This window comes from Chelonoidis abingdonii, chromosome 5 (assembly GCF_003597395.2).
Source record: "Chelonoidis abingdonii isolate Lonesome George chromosome 5, CheloAbing_2.0, whole genome shotgun sequence".
Classification (NCBI taxonomy): domain Eukaryota; kingdom Metazoa; phylum Chordata; order Testudines; family Testudinidae; genus Chelonoidis; species Chelonoidis abingdonii.
In genome coordinates, this window is record NC_133773.1 from 60,708,598 (window position 1) to 60,726,651 (window position 18,054).

General features: G+C 41.1%; 1 protein-coding gene across 7 annotated transcripts in view; it reads right to left on the reverse strand.

Moving 5' to 3' along the window:
* SH3D19 (SH3 domain containing 19) overlaps positions 1 to 18,054 on the reverse strand; it is a 171,970-nt gene that overhangs the window by 98,749 nt on the left and 55,167 nt on the right. For 5 of the 7 annotated variants that reach the window (XM_075066320.1, XM_075066319.1, XM_075066318.1 and 2 more), the window contains exon 2: positions 4,016 to 4,055. In XM_075066320.1, the coding sequence (XP_074922421.1) occupies positions 4,016 to 4,055 (40 nt within the window). Of the gene's footprint in view, positions 1 to 4,015; positions 4,056 to 5,763; positions 5,913 to 18,054 lie in introns of those variants that run through there. The other 2 variants (XM_032793245.2, XM_032793247.2) reach the window with 1 other exon arrangement.

The window sequence follows — 18,054 nt, forward strand, 5'->3', positions numbered from 1 at the left end:
TTGTCAAACATTTTGTTCTGGGGAACTAAAAGGCAACCATTCGTGGATCACCTCCCCTTCCAGTCCCTGCTGTCTTTTTAAACTATTTAATTCTCAGTCCACCAGCAAAGACTCTCTGGGTGAAATTTTGTGTTGCAGTCTTAAGAGATGCAGCACAGAACTTGCAGCCCAGGGAAGGGAAGGTAATAAGTGACTAAGAAGCCACCTTTTTGCCCTTCCAATAGGCTCTGGGGACCACAAAACTCAGACAGCCCCAAAGAGATGTCCATGTTATAGCAGCACTGCTGCCCAGAGTCACCACAATACCACATGCTGTGGCCCAGCCCATCCCTAACTTCATCCCATATACCAGAGCCTGTGAGGAAGGTCCTTAGAAGACAGCCTATGGCTGCTTTCCTCAGTTCCTATGTCTGGGGAATTCTCCCCAGCCCTTTACACTACCTGGTACAGCACGCCAGCTGGACTAGTGGGACTAACACAGGCACAAAGGAAGAGGCAGAATAAACTGGCTAAAACCACTGTCCTTTCAAAAACATCCCTCTCTTTTTCCGTAGGCCGTATCTGGAAAGGAAGAGTAGGAGGAAAGTGGCACGGTAACTAATAAAGTGGAGAGGGAGTCAGAGGGTACGTGGATATCACTGAGAATCAAACTGTGTCTGGAATGACAGGAGGAGAAGGTTAGCCAGAGTTTCCCAACCAGCTTGAGCACAGGCAGTTTTTCTTACAATATTAGAAACTTGTCATAAAACTGAGATGTAGTTTCTAAAGCACCTTAAACCACAGTGCATTCAAGGTCTTATATTGTTTTGGGGAAAACAGCAAATTTTATGGAAAGTCTCTAATTCAATCAATGTTTATGTGATCATTGTGAAAAATGGCTGCTGTTCATCAGATCTGAATTAAAATGCATACAAAGGAAAAAACACATAACCACACAGAAAATGGGAGAAAAATTTAAAACTAAAAGATGGAGATGGGTGGGCAATTAAAACAGTTAATTTATCTGCATTTTGCAGGTGAAAATTCTGAAGATGTTATTCATCACAATGAGGCCAGATTTAAACACGATTATATCATGGATGGATATCATGGGGATAGATCACTTGATGATTACCTGTTCTACTCATTCCCTCTGAAGCACCTGACATTAGCCACTGTCAGAAGACAGGATATGGGCTAGACGGAACATTGGACTGACACAGTATGGTCATTCTTATGTTCTTATTAGGGCCAGTCATTAGGAATTTCCATTCAGTTCAAAATTCAAACATGTCAAATTTTTCTTCATTCCAAATTGGAACAAGAAAACCAAAACTTCAAAATATCCTTCAGAATCGGAATTCCAAAATTTCATTTGAGAAAAAAAATGAAACATTTTTGTTTTGACAAGGTTGAAATAATTTCAACATTACTGATATGATTTTTAATGTCATTATCTATATTATAATTTATAACAGAATATAAAAGTCAGAATGTTTCAATTTATATACCAGCCTATGTCATTGTCATAATATAGTTAAAATATTTCAGCTTTTATATTACAAAATATAATATTGTATTTATATTAGGCTTTAAGAATTTTTTAAATTATAAAATAAAAAAAATTACTATTAGTAATTTTAAAGTTACTGCTGTAATTGGTGTAATATATAAATGATATGTGTCCTGTTGGTGACAGTTGTGGAGCCCACCTGCCTGACTGCTGGGAGCAGGAAAGCTTTCTAGAATGCTTGGCTTAACTCCCACAGCTATCTGGGAACCCCGCCCTCTTACCAACTACGCATCCAGCCAGGAAGCAGGCAGAACAGCCAGTATGTCTGATTTCCTGCCAGCCTACTTTGCTGGCAGGTGGGCTACCAGGAAATCAGCAAAGCAGGCAGGCAAGCTTAGCCAGCCAGCCAGCCTCCCTGACAGCAAAACACTTTGATTCCATCCCATCAAACTAGCATTTTCTGATGGAAAACTGTTCTGTCAGAAAATTTTCAACAAGCTCTATTTATCATGTTTGAAAAGAGCTGTGGACAAGTGACTTCAGTGACATGGTGCCATCTAAAACTTTACAGTCAACACAGTCTGGGACAAACTGTGTTCAGTGTCACGTGCATGCTTTAGGAGTAAGTCTTGACCTCAGCAAGCAATTGGTGAAGGAGGATGAGAACGGATAACTTCTCCAAAATTTAGCAAAGAAGAGATCATTAGAGAGACTTAGGGAAGAACTGTATTATTGGAGCATGGGGGACAGAAACCAGATTGGACAGGGTCTAGAATAGAATTGAAGGAAGAGAATACAAGACAGCAATTGTAGCTGACAGGCTCAAAAGCATTTATCTTTGCTTCAAGTGTCATTATCCTCAACTGCTCCATTTACTCTCTAGTAGCAAGAGGGAGTTCAGGCGAGGGAGTTGGAGATAAAGTGATAGGCAGAAATTAAAAAAATAAAGCTGACTATAATGGAAAATGGATGGGGGGAAAGAGGAAAATGGTGAACAGAGAAGATTCAGATAAACTTCAGGGGCATCAGACTTTTCAGGGTTTTATCAGAATCTAATGGTTTGAAAGTTTATGGCCTATTACTAAGACTACAATTTGGGCACAAAACTTTTGAAATAAATTTCACAGCAGAGGTGTGGGTAAAAAGAAAAAAAAAAGTGATGGAAAGACTGATCCTGGAATGGGAGGCACTGAAAGATGAGGCCTGGGTGGTGGAGTTGGAGAGCGAGCCAACACTGTGTATTCACTCCACAGCGACAGCTCCAGTCTCACAGGGCTGGGCCAAGCTTCCCACTTTGGGCATTGCAGCCTAGTGCACAAGGTTGCAGCGCAGCTCCAGTTTGGCCTGTCCACCCCTTCAGAGATGGAAATGAAGGGTCAGACAGGCCAAATTTGATCGGCGTTGTGACCTAGTGGACAGGGTCATAATGCCACTCCAGTTTGGCCCATCTGCCCCTGCACAGAAGGACCTAATTCAAAATCATGATTTCTGTGACCATCATGACCTCCATGACAAAATCATAGCCCTGCCTATCACTAATGGGAATTCTGAATCAATGAAAGTTCTTTTGTATAAGAAGGATGTTGATAAATCGTAGACAGTTCAGAGAAGAGCCACGAGAATGCTTAAAAGATTAGAAAACATGTTTTATAGTGATAGACATAAGGAGCTCAATCTATTTAGATTAACAAAGACAATGTTAAATGGTGACTTGATTACAATCTGTTGTACCTACATGGGGAGCAAATATGCAGTAATGGGTAGTTCAGTCTAGCAGAGAAAGAAATAATATGATCCAGTGGCTAGAAGCTGAAGCCAGATACAAAATTACACCTCTTTTCCAGTCTGAATTTAACAGTTAAGGTAATTAACCATTGGAACAATTGACCAAGGGTTGTGGTGAATTTGCCATCATTGGCAATTTTAAAATCAAGATTAGATGTTTTTCTAAAAGACATACTCCAGGAATTATTTTGGGGAAAGTTCTATAGCCAGTGTTATACAAGAGGTCAAACTACATGATCACAATGGTCCCTTCTGGCCTTGAAATCTATGAATCTGTAATATCCATAATCCTTTTCCAGCTCACTAACTTATAGGTGTGCTGGCATCTAAGCTCTGGTAATATTTGGATGTTCATGTGTCTGAACTGAGAGTTCTTATTCCTGTCACAGAAGCAAACACTCAGAAACTTATGGAAGCTGAAGTCCCTATTTCAGCATTTAACAATTTATTGCTGTGGCCTCTTTTTCTTTAAGTCATAGTTTTATCAAACAACCCAGTATGTATTTCATAAACAACCCTTTTGCAATTTTGTGTTTGAAGTACAAAAGACAATAGTGAAAACCTGTTAAATCTATTAAGATTTTAGCCCATTAGAAAAATAAAATAGCTAATTTTAATCCAAAGTGAATTTTAATGCTTTCTTACTATTACTGAAAGAGAATAGGTTGGCTAAACTCCCTAACCCACACGATCAAAGGGGAGGGAGTTGAGAAATAAATACAAGAACAGAGTTCTTACCCTGAGGAACGGTAGTCTGGTTTATTTCTTTCAGAGCGATCTGAGAAGAGAAGAAACATATTATCAGCACAAAAATGTTAATGTTCTATAGCAACACTTGTACAAAAATCTGAAACAACTTTCACGCCATACTATTAATTATAATAAAGGGACTATTCAAAATAGAAGCTGGATTTTTTCCTTTACAGGACGGTTTGTCTGCATTTAATTGGTTTGCCAAAAAGAAGATAAAATAACTGGAAATGTTTATTAAATTCCCCTCCTCAAAACACATCCTTTTGCATGCTTATTCTTTTATCTATGGTTTATCAAACTCCTTGCTAAAATGAAAAGGACTTCAGTTTAAGAAAGAAAAGTGAAGGGGGGGGAAGAGAGTGAGAGAGAAAGAAAAACCACAGATTACTCAGCGCAAAAAAATCATTCCATGATTCATAGCTGGCAGAGTTCCCTGACAGGATGGAGGGGGAAAAAAATTAGTCTCAGTTGTTGCAACATCTGCAAATACACTGAATTCAGTGCTGCTCTATCATTAACTCTTTGCTTTCCTTGCAGTTTTAGATGTGGAGTTCTTTTATATTATCAGTCAGGGCTTTGTTTATTCAGAAGAATATTAGCAGAGAGAGTCTAATGAAACTGAGCAGCAAATTTAAATAAAGTCTATTAGGTGCAGTCAAGGACTTAGCTAAATTGTGCTGAAAAGTGCATATATTTGTTTCTTATACAGACCCACAGGCAATTTTAAAATATGAATTTTCACTTATTTTACTTTTCAAAATATTTGTATTATGCAAAAAAAAGAATATATTACATTAAAAACAAATAGAGCTATCCTGTCTAAAGTAAAGAGTTAGAATTATCAACCACGCATGGCAAATATTTTATCCAATATACTAAAGACACTTGAACTCTTTGAAAGAAAAGTAAAAGATTCACATACTATTGAGATATACATATTCCAAAGTTAGAGCTTTTTTGATTTATTTATAATAAGGGATCCAATTTATAATTACAAGCATGTTCTTACTGATTATATCCCCACTCATCACAGTTATTTTGGGTCTTACATTCTGTGTGCACCCTTTAGGATCAAAGCTCCTTTATTTGTATTAGTAAACTGTTCATTTACTAAAAAACCTGTCTAACCCTAAGAAACACAGATATCCATGAAGATCCTCCTATCCATTTGACATGTATTTTTGAATGTATTTTGAGATTTAAAATCTTGTATTTGAGCAACAATTTGTTCTCTGGTAGAACACAAACAGAAAATATTTGTGTCAATTATTCTGTGTAACGAATGCACAGTGGAAAAAAGTGTTTCCCTCTCCCATTTCTGCACGGGTTTGCATTTGATTCTATCTTGCTGCAAAAAGCAGCAAAGAGTCCTGTGGCACCTTATAGACTAACAGAAGTATTGGAGCATAAGCTTTTGTGGGTGTATACCCACTTTGTCAGACGCATGTCAGATGCGGAAATAAGTGTCATGTAATCAGTTTTACTGACGAACTGCAGCATCCAACTCACGTTCAGTTTACAGGTTCTCAGCTCTGATTCTCACAGCCCTGCAGCACATCATCTGTTAAATTTCTGCTATACTTTGCTCTCCATTTGATCACACCCACCCTGCTCAGTTTGCTAGCTAGAATCAAATGTAATGTCTCAAACTGGAGCCACAAAAGCAGCTGCTCATCCACACAAAGAAAGGATTGCTCATTCCATCCTTAAAATTTCCCAGGTAACCACCTTACCTGTGGCTATTCAGGGACAGGCAGAGGTTTCCACTTAGTCTACTTGCCATCTGTTGCTGGAATCCCAGTTTCCCTGCCATTTATGCAGCCATTTAACAGGAATATACTGACAGGACATTCCAAGTTGGTACAACATGAACGTCAATGTGCCAGCAACAGCGGAGAAAAAGAGTCAAAGAACATGTAAACAACAGCACCAGAGCTTTCCTCCAAAGCCCACTTCTGATTGGCAGATTTTCCATGGCCAGTCCCCACAACTGGAATGCTGTCATTCAGGAAGTTAATCCAAATCCCTTCTCTCTTTCATTCTTTGTTGAGACAGGAAATGGTACAGTTGTTTTTCAACATACTTTATTTACTGCTTAAAACAGAGAAAGATCATCATCCACCATACTTCTACACTGAGCTTTATTTAAAAAAAAAAAACAAAACTAAACACACACACACCATCAAGGGAATGTACTACTTCTAAGAAGCATAAAAATAAAATAAAAAACCTGCACTTCTTGAGGTTATAGGCTCACGAAGAAGTAAATAAGCTCTGTTTAACATCATTTGCAGCAAAAGACTCACAAAGGTTTTAATTTCAAAAGCGGCTTTAACCCAGCTTCTAATTTTGTTTCTATAATTTTGCAATCCTGGGCAGAATTTTACTGTTACAAATAACCACAGGCCCAACTGATGCCATTTAGATCTCTAGCTATCGGATTTGTGGGCACAGAATAGAAAGCTGATTCTAAACAATTCTGAACAAAATGAAGCCCCAATGTTTGTGCTATCCCCTGCTGGTGAATCCCTGGCTCAGAAAGAACAGCATACAGGATTGAGGCCCCAAAAATATGATATATTTTATAGAAAAGATGCCAAGTAAGATAACATGAAAAGTCATGATTTGCTGAAACCCATTGTTCTGTCCAAATATGTATATTGTTAATGTGTATGAAGTTATGAGATTTTGCTGTATGGTTGTTACTGAAATATGTTCTAAGTTTGACAGTCTCTACTACTAGTTCCCCAGTGACAACAAGAATGGCGATGAACCCCAAGAGGGTGTTAAGCAACCATTAATCAGCTGGGGAGTTGTAAACAAGGGATTTACAATGCTATAAGAAGGCTACACAAGCATAACATAATGGGGGATTGCTCTACATTGTGAGTCAGCAAAGCCCCCCCCACCCCCGGGACATGTATCAAGCGGAGTGCCCCAAGGGTCGGTCCTGGGGCGATTCTTTTCCATATCTTCATCAATGATCTGGAGGATAGTGTGGACTGCACCCTCAGCAAGTTGCAGATGACACTAAACTGGGAGGAGTGGTAATACGCTGGAGGGGAGGGACAGGATACAGAGGGACCTAGACAATTAGAGAACTGGGCCAAAAGAATCTGATGAGGTTCAACAGGACAAACGTAGAGTCCTGCACTTAAGACAGAAGAATCCCATGCATTGCTACAGACTGGGGACTGAATGGCTAGGCAGCAGTTCTGCAGAAAGGGACCTCAGGGTTACAGTGGATGAGAAGCTGGATGTGAGTCAGTGTGCCCTTGTTGCCAAGAAGGCTAACGGCATTTTGGGCTGTATAAGTTGGGGCATTGCCAGATCGAGGGACGTGATCATTCCCCTCTATTCGACATTGGTGAGGACTCATCTGGAGTACTATATCCAGTTTTGGGCCCCACACTACAAGGAGGATGTGGAAAAATTGGAAGGAGTCCAGCAGAGGGCAACAAAAATGATTGGGGTGCTGGATCACATGACTTATAAGGAGAGGCTGAGGGAACTGGGATTATTTAGTCTGCAGAAGAGAAGAATGAGGGGGGATTTGATAGCTGCTTACAACTACCTGAAAGGGGGTTCCAAAGAGGATGGATCTAGCCTGTTCTCAGTGGGAGCAGATGACAGAACAAGGAGTAATGGTCTCAAGTTGCAGTGGGGGAGGTTTAGGTTGGATATTAGGACAAACTTTTTCACTAGGAGGGCGGTGAAGCACTGGAATGGGTTACCGAGGGAGGTGGTGGTAGAATCTCCTTCCTTAGAAGTTTTTAAGGTCAGCCTTGACAAAGCCCTGGCTGAGATGATTTAGTTGGGGATTGGTCCTGCTTTGAGCAGGCGGTTGGACTAGATGACCTCCTGAGGTCCCTTCCAACCCTGATATTCTATGATTCTATGTCTGGGCTAGTGTTTTTCAGGCACATGGACTGAGGACATAAAATAGAAGGTAGTGGCATCATACCTTCGCCCTTCTCCTCTCCCACCTATGCTGTAAGCAACAAGAATGCTGGGAAGACAAAAGACAAACTGAGGAGAATGATCCCAGGCTTAAAGGGGAAGCCTGTGTATTGTATTAAAATCAATGATTTAAAATTTAAAAAATTGAATTTTTTTATTTAAATCAGATTTTTTTCAATAAAATGCTTTTGGGGAAAAAATCTATCTAAAGATAGTTTTAATTAAGATATCTCATGGAATAGGGATTATAAATGCTAATTCTATAGTATGAGAATATATTCATGAAACATTTAAGAAAACGTTTGTAAATGAGTTCCGATAGTTCATGAACTAGGGACCCAATCTTGTGAGATGCCAGGAGATTCTGTATAGATTATTTAGATTAATTTTTCTATCTACCCAACAGGACTCAGTGCTCAGTCTAGAAGATATCAACAGAGATGCTTAGTTTTGCAGTTCTCAAACTATGGATGTGTGTCTCCAGAGATAACATGCTTGTTAATAGCAAAAATGTTTTTAAAAATAAACAAACAAAATATAGAGGTGAGAAATAACAGTCATAAGACCTGTTGTCCTGCTGCAGATTTGTGTACACAGAGTCAATCCCTTACCTTTCTTTCAAAGTGCAAAGTTTCAAAAAGTTCAATGAATAGAAGATTGGTGGGGGTGAAATAGATCTGGACAAGGAGAAGAAGAAATCTGAAGATAAATGTGAGAAAGGAGGGACAGGCAGTAGAAACAAAAGTTAAACTGTTGGAGCAGCATATTCCAGAAGTCTTGAGGTCTTTCTGAATGTAGCCTTCATTGATTTGAGATCTACCATACCATCCTCTCACTAGAAGGGAAAATCTATAATGGCAGCAGGCCGTAAGAGACAGGGGTGGCTCCAGGTACCAGTGCACCAAGCACATGCCTGGGGTGGCAAGCCGTGGAGGGTGGCCTGCTGGTCGCTGTGAGGGTGGCAGTCAGGCTTCCTTTGGCGGCATGCCTGCGGGAGGTCCACCGGTCCCATGGCTTTGACGGCAGGTACGCCAAAGGCGCAGGACCAACAGACCTCCCGCAGGCATGCCGCTGAAGGCAGCCTGACTGCCATGCTTGGGGTGGCAAAATACATAGAGCCGCCCCTGGTAAGAGACCCAGTTTGGGAATATTTTAATGAAGTTCCTCTACCTGTGGGTAAGACAGGCATGCATGCAAAATGCAAACAGTGCAACAAAGAAATGCAAGGCCTGGTTGCCCGAATGAAACAACATTATGAGACGTGTTCCTTCTCAGGAGGAAGCTGCACTGAAGATGATGAAAAGAACATGTCTGAACATGCAGGATCTTCAGGCTGGTAAACTTTTTCATTTCCTACTTCTTTCTTAAGGGCTGCCTGTCTTCTTTCTGGACTATTCTTGAATTTTCAGGTTTGAGCAAAAAATATAGTTGTTACTCTATGGTACTATCATTTTAGATACAGTTGTGATAAAAAAAACAAACAACTGAAATAGGCTGATCTTCCTTTTACAGTTTCACCTTTAAAGTAGTACTTAGTGTCAGTGAACGCAATGAGTAATATACTAAATGAGCAGTATGGTAATAATAATTAAATAACTGCATTGACTTATTTTGTTTAGGAGAATCCATCTTCAACCCACAGGATTCTGAAGACTATCCATCTTCAAGATCACTATCATTTTCTATAGTTTCAGAGTTATCTGCCAGTAGTAGTGTTTCAGTCATATCATGTATGTTACACAGCCACAGTATATCACCTGTAGCAAGAAGGAGGGGAAAAATCTCCATCATCCAGAGACAACTATAGGTAAGTATTTGTAATCTGCTGGTTATCACAAAGAGGTAATTGATGAAAAAATTGCCCAGTTTGTTTATGCAACAAACTCTCCTTTCCGTATGATTGAGAACCCACACTTCATTTACATGGTTCAGTTCATCCAACAGAGCAGATGTTGCAGGCAAATTGCTGGATAAAGTGTATGAAAGAAATTGAGCAGTGTGCAAAAGGTCTAGAGGGTGAAATTATTAACCTGAGTCTTGATGGGTGGAGCAATGTCCACAATGATCTTGTTGTATGTACTTGTGTGACAACTGAAGAAGGGAATGTCTTCCTTCCAGAAACAACTGATACATCAGGAAATGTACACAGCAGCATACTTTCAGGAAGTAGCAGTAAAAGCTATAACAAACTGTAAGAAAAAAAAATTCAAATATCTAGTACGCAGCTTGGTCACAGACAATGCTGCACATGTATCCAAGATGAGAAGAAATTATTTAGAAGAGAGTCCCAAGCTAATAACATATGGTTGCAGTGCTCACTTGATGCACCTCCTAGCCAAAGACTTCAGTGTTCTAGAAATAAAGGCAAATTTGAAGTTGCAAAATAGTTCTGTAACAACCACTTTGCAGCATCTGCTCTGAAAAAAGTGGGAGGAACCAAGCTAACTTTCCCACAAGACATGCAGTAGTGCTCAGTTTTGAGCACTATATCAAGAACTGGCCTAATCTGATAACAGTGTGTGAACAAAATCATGAAAAAATAGCTGGCACTGTCACAGCCAAATAGGATGACCAGATAGCAAGTGTGAAAAATTGGGACAGGGGGTGGGCGGTAATAGGACCCTATATAAGAAAGGCCCAAAAATAGAGACTGTCCCTATAAAATCAGGACATCTGGTCACCCTACAGCCAAAATTCTCAACATTGGCCTTTAAGAGAACTGTTGAACACATGCTGAGTACCCGAAGTCTATTTCTATAGCCTTGACCAAAATGCAGAGAAATAGCTGTTCTATTGCTGACGCCGTTGACATTTTGAATGAACTGAGTGAGATCTTAAAAAGAGAAATATGCAATGACAGAGTTAAATTACAAGCATTAAAAAAAATGAGTGGGACAAGCATTATCTACAGCTCATTTTCTTACAAATACTCTCAATACTTGGTACCAGGGTAAACCTTAATTGCTGAAGAAGAGGAGTTGGCTATGACATGGACATCCAGCAATCATCACTCTATAATAAAAGTGCCAACTATAATAAAGTTCAGAGCTAAGGGTGAACCATTCAAGAAATAGATATTTGCTGATGATGTTTCAAAGAAAGTCACACCAGTGAACTTAAGTACTTGAATTCAGAGACTGTTGAAGTGATAATCTCACTTTTAACAGCAGTAGCATCTTCTGCCGGTGTAGAAAGAATGTTTCCTTCCTTTGGACTAATTCATTCCAAACCGAGAAATCGTTTGGGATCTGAAAAGTAGGAAAGCTTGTTTTTCTTTTCCAGATTATGAACAAACATGATAATGAAGGTGAAGACGACTGCATTAGCTGCAGAAGTCAATATTTTAAGTTTCTCATGTTGACCTGGCTGACATCGTCGATTTAATTTTTGTTGTTTTTTTAAAAAAATATTTCATTTAACTATTTTAGTTAAAAACAATTTTAACTAAAACAAACCTGATTTTGAAAAACTTGAATGTTTAAATTCAAAAATTCATATGCTTCTTTTCTTAAAATATTATATGTTTGCTATTGAAGAAAAAAATCCAGAATACATAATATTGTTGTTTTAGTTAAATAAAACAAATTAAATGTCTGTCTGGTGATGTTCTTCTTAATAACCTGTTGAATTGGAGATAGTTCTCCTCTAAATGACTTGATAAATATCTGCTTCATTTACATTTGGTAAATGAAATAACCAATCATTCATTTTCTATATAGCTGTAAAACTAATCTGAAAAGTTTTCAAATAAATCACTTTAAAAATGTATAGTGTGTACCTTCTAAAAATGAAATCTACATCTCTGAGTTGTGAAGAATATGTATTAAGGTTATAACAACCATCAAGAATCCATGATTAAATCGAGACTTCCTGACTAGTGATTTAAATCAAATCCACCCTGGTATTAAGAACTGTAACCTTCCTGCAACATATAGTGGGATGATAAAAACTGCTTGATCAGATACTGCCTAGTGTAATAAGGTTTAAGATTTAGACTATGCACTTACCTTTTATTTTCTCTGGTAACTATCTTTGTCCTTTTGTGCCTCCCACTTACAATCAGATCTGCCTGTCTGTAGTTAATAAATCTGTTTTACATTTTACCTAAAACAGTGTGTTTTGGTTGAAGTGCCTGGGAGATCTGCTGGGAGCTTGGGAGATTTGCAGGTGCCTTTCTCTGTGTGATTCACGAGTGGCTCAGGGAGCATTCAATTACCCCTGGTGGAAAACTGTATCACTACGCATGCGCAGAATTCATGTCCCTCACAGATTTCTTTGCTCTTGTGGCTTCCCTTTGCTTTCCTGTCAGAAGTAATTTTTCATAAGGGAAGCCACAAGAGCAGTCATGCACCTCTCCCTGGCAGCGCAGGCAGATGCGCTGGGTGCCTGAACCGGTCTGTAGAGAAGTAAATCACCGCTGCAGGGGAAGGATGGGCACTTGTCAATGTGTGAGGCACACACACACTTTCCCTATCACTCGCTATTGCGGCATCCTCAGCATGGAGGGGCATGGCTTTGGGGTGTTTCTGAGAAGATAAGAGTGGGGCAGGCTCTGTCCCCTCAGGCAGAGCAGAATATAGCAGCCTGCCTGCTTAGTGAATTGTTCCAATTTTCTTTGTGAATTCCCCCAGGAGTATAAAACAGGTGTAAAAGTTTTAAGGTTCCTTATGTTGCCAGAGTAGTGTAAAGGACAGTATAACCTTATAAATACTATGGTGCTTTAGTGATTAGAACTGATTTTCTCCACACCAAAGAAATAATTTGTTTGTCCTATAGTTAGGGCCCTACCAACTTCATGGTCATGCAAAATATGTCATGGGCCATAAAATAAGCTCTTCCCTGTGAAATCTGATCTCCCCAAAATCAACCAGGTTGGGGAGGGACAGGACTTGTCCTTCCCTTGCATGGCTGTTATCAGACAGAGATACAACCCACTTCCAAAGGCAGTGCAGAAGTGAGGGTGTACCATCCGTGCTTCTGTGCTACAGTAGCCCCAGAGCTGAGATCCAGGCTGCCACTCCCTGTGGCTCTTGCTGGGGCTGGGGACGCCTGGGCTGGGGGCTTCTGCCACCTACCCACAGCTCCTTCCTCCTCCTCCTCCTGCCTGGACTCAGGATGCCCAAGTTCCGGGACTGCTGCCACCATCTCTCCCCCTCCCCTGTGGCTCCTGCCAGTGCTCAGGGCACCTGAGCTCAGGGTGTCAGCCCCCACAGCACCTGCTGGGGCTCGGGGCTTCCACCCTGTAGCTCCTGCCAGGGCTGAGGCACCTATTTTTCAAATTGTCCAGCATCCCTGGGCATGAACCCTACATTGTTTGTCTGTCTGCAATATGCTAACATTGAATGCCACATCCAATCCAATCAATTCCAAAATTTCAGGGAATGTTTTAGGCATCTATGGCCAGAATTCTTTTGATTTTTGGGGAAATCAGAAAATTAAAATAGGCAGAATGGGGCACACATGAAGCCCATGCCAGCTTTTTAGCACAGCCACAGCTTCAAGTTCTTTAGCATAGCCAGAGCCTCTGCAATTGTCTATGGATCAAAGAACTGGTTGATGGCATTCATTAACACCTTCCAACATAACTATACCCCTGCTCATCTCTGCTAATCCTCCCAATAATTTAAATATTCACATGCTGAATTATTTGTTTCCCAGACAGAAAGATGAATAATAATGGGGGGCAGCAGGGGAGAGGAAAACGGCAGCCAATAGGGGGATGTATGCACACAACCCAGGCAAGTAATTGGGGGAAATGAGGCATACAAAAGCCCTCTGATCACTGCAACTCCAGTGGGGGATGGGAACCTGAGGAGGCACTGAGGGATGCAAGGAATCCCTGGCATGTGCAATAAACTCATTCCTCTCTGTATTTCTTCTTGTGTTTTACAGAGATGTATCTTCTATAGGTCAGGTTTTAACAAGTTGTGCTGATTTCTGTCTCCTTTCCTCCCTCCAACCTTCAAATTTCTCAGAAAATATAGCCCTGTGCACTTCCTTTTGTCATATATGTCTTGTGTGTGAGAGGATAATTTTTCTGGAAAAACACAAGGTGAACTGGAGAAATAGTTTCTGACATGGGTTTAAAAATGGAGGAGAGGAAGTTACGTTTTTAATTCTGTAACGTTACTTTGTGACACATCACTAAAATGGCTTAGCTTGGAAACTTCTAATTTGCTTCAGTTCAATAAGAGCTAGGGATCTTCAGGTGTTCCTAAGAGATTTTCAAGAGTTCATAGTCCCATTTTCAAAAACGAGTCAGGCACTTAGGTGCTTAAGTCCCATTGACTTTCAATGATAGTTAGGCTCCTAAATCACTTAGGAGCTTTTGAAAATGTTCACCCTTGTGTATAGAATTATGTTTTGAAGCATTTATTGTTGGAGTTACCCATTTCAGAAATAGAAAATGTATAATGTGAAAGCTTCATCAGGCTTCTGAGAACTTTGTAAAGCTTTTTAAAGATCAGATCAATTTTCTGTAAAGTTGCTTTGAAGTTTCTACACCTTGATTGATTCCCGCAGTGCTTTATAAGCTACTCCTGAGGATGACTAAAGTGATTTACACTGTTTGATACCTCATAAAAGCAGAGATTTCATCTTTCAAATACAATAATGTGCATCAAAGCTAGGGTGACACTTCAAGAAAATGGAAGATTACCCTATGAAATGTACATAAAGCTTGTTTTTAAGCGACACCACCACCCAATGTTTTATTCAGAGTACAAAATCATACATTTGTAAAAACATGTGAGACTCTTTGCATTGGTATTACCAGAAAGCATATTTTTAATATGATCAGATGCTTCTTGGTAGCGTATCACCAGGCATGGGCAACCTTAAATCTGGGAGTTCTAACTTTCAAGAAAGAAAAACAGTAAGAGCAAATTCTACTCTAGCAACCTCCCCATCATGCATCACCACTAGGATTTGAGTTCTGAACCTTCAGTCCAGCTCAGGGTACAGGGCTAAGTACGTTTTCTGGTAGCAGGAAAAGGCTATTATTCAAAGGGAGAAACAGGCTGCTGGGGCCATATGCTGGGTCTAGGGCAGGGGTGGGCAAACTACGGCCCAGGGGCCGCCTCTAGTCCTTTAGATGTTTCAATCCAGCCCTCGAGCTCCTGCCAGGGTGCGAGTTCTGGGGCTTGTCCCGCTCTCCATGTGCTGTGGCTCCAAGTAACTCCCAGAAGCAGCGACATGTCCCTCCTATGCGTAGGGGCAGCCAGGGGGCTCTGCATTCTGCCCCAAGCACCGCCCCCACGGCTCCCATTGGCTGGGAACCATAGCCAATGGAAGCTGCAGGGGCGATGCCTGCGAACGGGGCAGCACACTGAGCCACCTGGCCGCACCTCTGCATAGCAGCCGGGGGGGGAGGGGGTGGCGCGGGACATGCCACTGCTTCCGGGAGCTACTTGAGGCAAGCACCGCCCACAGCCTGAACCCCGATCCCCTCCTGTGCCCCAACCCCCTGCCCCAGGCCTGATCCCCCTCCCACCCTCCGAACCCCTTGATCCCAGCATCCCCAACCCCTCATCCTCAGCCCCACTCCAGAGCCTGCACCCCCAGATGAAGCCTGCACCCGCTCCCACACCCCAACCCCAAATTTCATGAGCATTCATGGCCTGCCATACAATTTTCATTTCCATATGTGGCCCTCAGGCCAAAAAGTTTGCCCACACCTGGTCTAGGGTGTGGTATGGCGATCCTGGGCTGTTTGGCTGTTTCTCTCTCTCTCTTTTTCCCCTTCAGGAGATAGACAGAGCTCCTTCCCCATGGGGTGCCCCTAGAGAATAGGGTAGGGGCCAGTGAGCCCATGTTCTGAGTCTAATGGGGTTGTTCGTGCGGAGGTTGGCCTAGTTTCTCTCACCTTATCCTGGAAAGGCTGCCTAGTCCCCAGGGTTTGCAGCATTGCTGCATTGGTCATAGTGTGGGCCCACCCTTATATTAGAATGTTCAATTATCTGACAATACAACGGTACAGAAAGGAAATAGTGATTTTCAAAAGTTTACATCTAAGACAAACCAGAGCAGAATTTCATAGGCACTTCTCTTGACACAGTGCTTTCTAACTCTTAAATTCCAAAAGCCAGCTGCAAACACTGATGTGTTAGAGATTCTCAAATATCTTTTCTGATGCAAAGTGTTAGGCAACCTAAATATAGGATTTTGGTACCAACTCCAGCTATAATATACATAATATGTTGCCAGGTATGTGCCTTCACCTGTGCTGTGCACCTGCTGCAAGAACTGTGCTGCAAATTACACAATAGGTGCCCCCCATACATAGGCACAGAATAAGTGCTGTGTGTGGATTCATTTTATTGGTTTACTCTGGCAAAGTTTATTAGTGTGGACACAATAAAAAAGCTTTAGGAAGAAAATGGTACTAGAAACACTAAACTGCGATGCTTAACCTTGAAATGATGCAATATTGTAATGTAGACAGAACTGATCTGCCGCTAGTGTGACCAGATGTCCTGATTTTATAGGGACAGTCCCGATTTTGGGGTCTTTTTCTTATATAGGCTCCTATTACCCCCCACTACCCGCTGTCCCAATTTTTCACACTTGCTGTCTGGTCACTCTATCTGCAGCTCTGTCATTTTAGGAGTTATTCCCATTCATGGACAGAGTGCTAAACCTGAGCAAGGTGCTGGGCACAAGACAGGTTCAAACTTTCATTGTTTCCTCTTTCTATTTACACCATATGAAGAAGAACAATGACGAGTCTGGTGGCACCTTAAAAAAGACTAACAGATTTATTTGGGCATAAGCTCTCTTGGGTAAAAAAACCTCAGTTCTTCAGATGCATGGAGTGAAAATTACAGATACAGGCATAAAGGCATAAGTACAGAAATGTACCCACGAAAGCTTATGTCCAAATAAATCTGTTAGTCTTTAAGGTGCCACCGGACTCCTCATTGTTTTTGTGGATACAGACTAACACAACTACCCCTCTGATACTTGGCATATGTAGAAGCTTATCTACGGTTGTAGTTCGTTGTTTAGCTCTTTGAAAAGCTATAGAATATGCACTTCTCAGGATAACTAGAAGATATCTAATGATCAGCAAGCACTTAGAACTGCCTTAAGGATAAATATTCACCCGAAGAGCTTAATGCATTACTGGGCAGACGCATTCTTTTCATCTCTTCACAGCACTGTATCTCCTGCTAAAGAGGAGGAAATGTGTTACTTCCAAGTTACGAAATTTAAAGACTGCTTTGTGCTCAGGAGCTTCCAACACTGCTTAATGACTGTTAAAATCGACAGACTGGTGCCATTTTATGCTTTTGTAAATTTACTCCTGGAATTTTACAATCCCTTACAGAGTTTGAATAGGCAAAATGACTGCCTGCTTATGTAACTGTTTACCCACTCTGGGAGCATTCCTTTTTTCACCTGGGTTATAATAGCCAGTAATATTATTGTGATGGGTCACAAATACAGCTGCTGTGACAACGTGCTAGTCAACAGCAGCTGAGCCAAGTAGTTGCCCCAGAGCACACCTGACTACTGAACAGCTCCCAGTTGATAGACAGGAATGGGCTGGCGGGAGTTAAAAGCCACTCATTAATTCATTAGCCCAGCTGGTACAAGAGGCACTGGAAGGAAGTATGAGAGAGAGGAAGAGAGTGACGTATACTTGTAGAGCTAGAGCCATAAGAAACCTCTTGCCTCAGGTGCTGAAGGTTCCATGTTCTGCTGGGATAAGGCTGCACAGTCTGTGAAAGTGGTGGCAAAGAGCACTCAAATAAATTCCATGAGGTGTTTTACCAGAAAGTAGTCTCCAATTATGGGCTAGAAAGTAAGTAGTGGTGAGTCTACCCTACCACAGTATCCAAATAAAACACTTCTCTTCCTCAAGAGATCACAGAAATACATAGTGGGTAACTATTTGAATTGCTTATTTGAATAACCTCTTCAGTGTTTGTGAAGCAGAGTATCAAATCTGTTAGCAGCCCCTGTTCGCAAAGCTTTAAGATATGCTGGCACTCGAAAAGGTTTTGAGAAGGGCAACTAAAATGATTAGGGGTTTGGAACGGGTCTGTGGTAAGCGTCTGTCT